Consider the following 1,658-nt stretch of genomic DNA (forward strand, 5'->3'; position numbering starts at 1 on the left):
TCAGATCTCTGAAAATCCATCAAAATCTAATAATCCCAGAGTGATTTTCAAACACGATTCAAAATAAGCATCCGTTGATTTTCGTTAATTTTCAATGTTTTTCTATTGTAGTGCTTTTGTATCATGTGACGAATGATGATAGAGGAGATAAGATAACAGAGGCCTATTTAAGTAAAAAAAACTCACATTCTTGACAAGAATTGTGAAGTTAACCCCATCATAAGATATTGGCCCAGTGATGTTACCCACTCATTGTAGATCGAACAACTCAATGAAGGTATGTCAAGTGAACAAAAAATACAATTTATTTGATATCAATATAATAATTTCACTAAAATCTATAGCCCTTGTATGCTTGATGGCAAATGTATGCAAATGTGGGTACAGACACAATTGGCGACTTCAGTGTTTCACAGCTTCCAAATGTCTTCGTACACTTCACTGCACAGTCCCACAAAATCAGGGCTCAATTCAGAAAGACACTTCTCGCCAGTTGGTCCCATCTCATAGACCGGAGCTCCTTCGACATTTTCCGTAGAATAGTAACACACAAAGTGAAACTCATCCCAATCAGCTACTCTGTAACGCACTAAATTGCATCCTAAGCTTTCAACTCGGTCCGAAATAAGCTGAGTAAAGTGTCCAATCGATTGTCTAAAACATATTTAAATTGTTAGTTTCTTTAACGTTTATGACTTCTGAAACAATTACGCTTTACTAGGTGTAAGGTTCCGGATGTCATCAGGCTCCGCTTGTTTCCGTTCGCTAAACCAAAGATCTATCGAACTTTCCATCATCTGCTCGAGCGATGGCCACTGGAAACGGTCCGTAAAATAAAATGTGCGCAAGTTCTGACCAACTGCCGGATGATCGACGGTGTTTCGACAAAGATTCAGATCCAAGGAACACTGCATGGCATGGTTGAATGACAATCTTCCCAGTTCATCATCCCACTTGAGAGCACTCATCTTGGCGGCTGTAGGAAACCCGTGGAGACCTCGAGCTATTTCGGACCTTAACTGGTTGTGCTTTTTAAGTACTGCTACTTTCATTCCTGCATCCATTCGGAAATGTTCCATTTCAGAATCACATTCCGTATTGAAAATGTGATGACGTCGACATCCGATGTGTAGCTTGGCAGCGCTATTTTTACAAAGCTCAGCTTCATGAGTACAGTAATCGAAATTGGAGGTCAGTACACCTACGGCTGTTAGAACCTGTACTGAAAATCAAAATCATAATAAATGTTATGAGGTCATACGCCAGTACAAAGCAATAGCGCAACATCTATTCAGCTAATAAAAGTTTAGTTAAAATATTCAAACATGTACCATAAACAGTGAACAAGCTCCATAGAATCATTCCGAACACCTCAGTTCGCGACTCATTACTGTTAAGCTAGCGATAAACTATTTCCTTTAAAGTAAGTATTAAACCGTGTCTGGTAAGGTTAATTTTACAATTATCCATGCTTTACTTGACAATAAATTTCAGATTTTGCTATTTTTTAAATTAAGTAGTTTTCCAAGGAAATCATTTTTAAAGTTTTTTTGTGTATTAAGGTTAAAACATACAATTGAAAACTTTTTCCTCATTATCATAAGTTATTGCTTTAACCCATTCTTTTTTTTTCAATTCATTTTGTAATCAGTTTTTCT

General features: G+C 37.0%; 1 protein-coding gene across 2 annotated transcripts; it reads right to left on the reverse strand.

The window, feature by feature from the left end:
• Positions 1-332: 332 nt before the first annotated feature.
• On the reverse strand, positions 333-1,378 carry LOC129758409 (antigen 5 like allergen Cul n 1-like). 2 transcript variants are annotated; one of them, XM_055755908.1, is made up of 3 exons: positions 1,332-1,378; positions 712-1,222; positions 333-654 (listed from the first exon to the last, which is right to left on the reverse strand). In XM_055755908.1, exons 1-3 carry the CDS (start codon positions 1,360-1,362, stop codon positions 411-413), a joined length of 786 nt encoding a protein of 261 aa, XP_055611883.1. In that variant the 5' UTR covers positions 1,363-1,378; the 3' UTR covers positions 333-410. The 2 variants fall into 2 exon arrangements, with proteins under 2 accessions (XP_055611883.1, XP_055611885.1); XM_055755910.1 differs by having other exon boundaries at positions 712-1,217; positions 1,332-1,369.
• Positions 1,379-1,658: the final 280 nt, after the last annotated feature.

Source organism: Uranotaenia lowii, chromosome 3 (assembly GCF_029784155.1).
Source record: "Uranotaenia lowii strain MFRU-FL chromosome 3, ASM2978415v1, whole genome shotgun sequence".
NCBI lineage: Eukaryota > Metazoa > Arthropoda > Insecta > Diptera > Culicidae > Uranotaenia > Uranotaenia lowii.

What these genes read in the sequence shown, in the direction of transcription:
- LOC129758409 (XM_055755908.1), bottom strand. Translation starts at nt 1,362, where the DNA reads ATGATTCTATGGAGCTTGTTCACTGTTTATG. An exon ending in GAGCTTGTTCACTGTTTATG is followed by an intron (nt 1,223 to 1,331) that starts GTACATGTTTGA and finishes TTTGATTTTCAG; the next exon opens with TACAGGTTCTAACAGCCGTA. An exon ending in AACCTTACACCTAGTAAAGC is followed by an intron (nt 655 to 711) that starts GTAATTGTTTCA and finishes AATATGTTTTAG; the next exon opens with ACAATCGATTGGACACTTTA.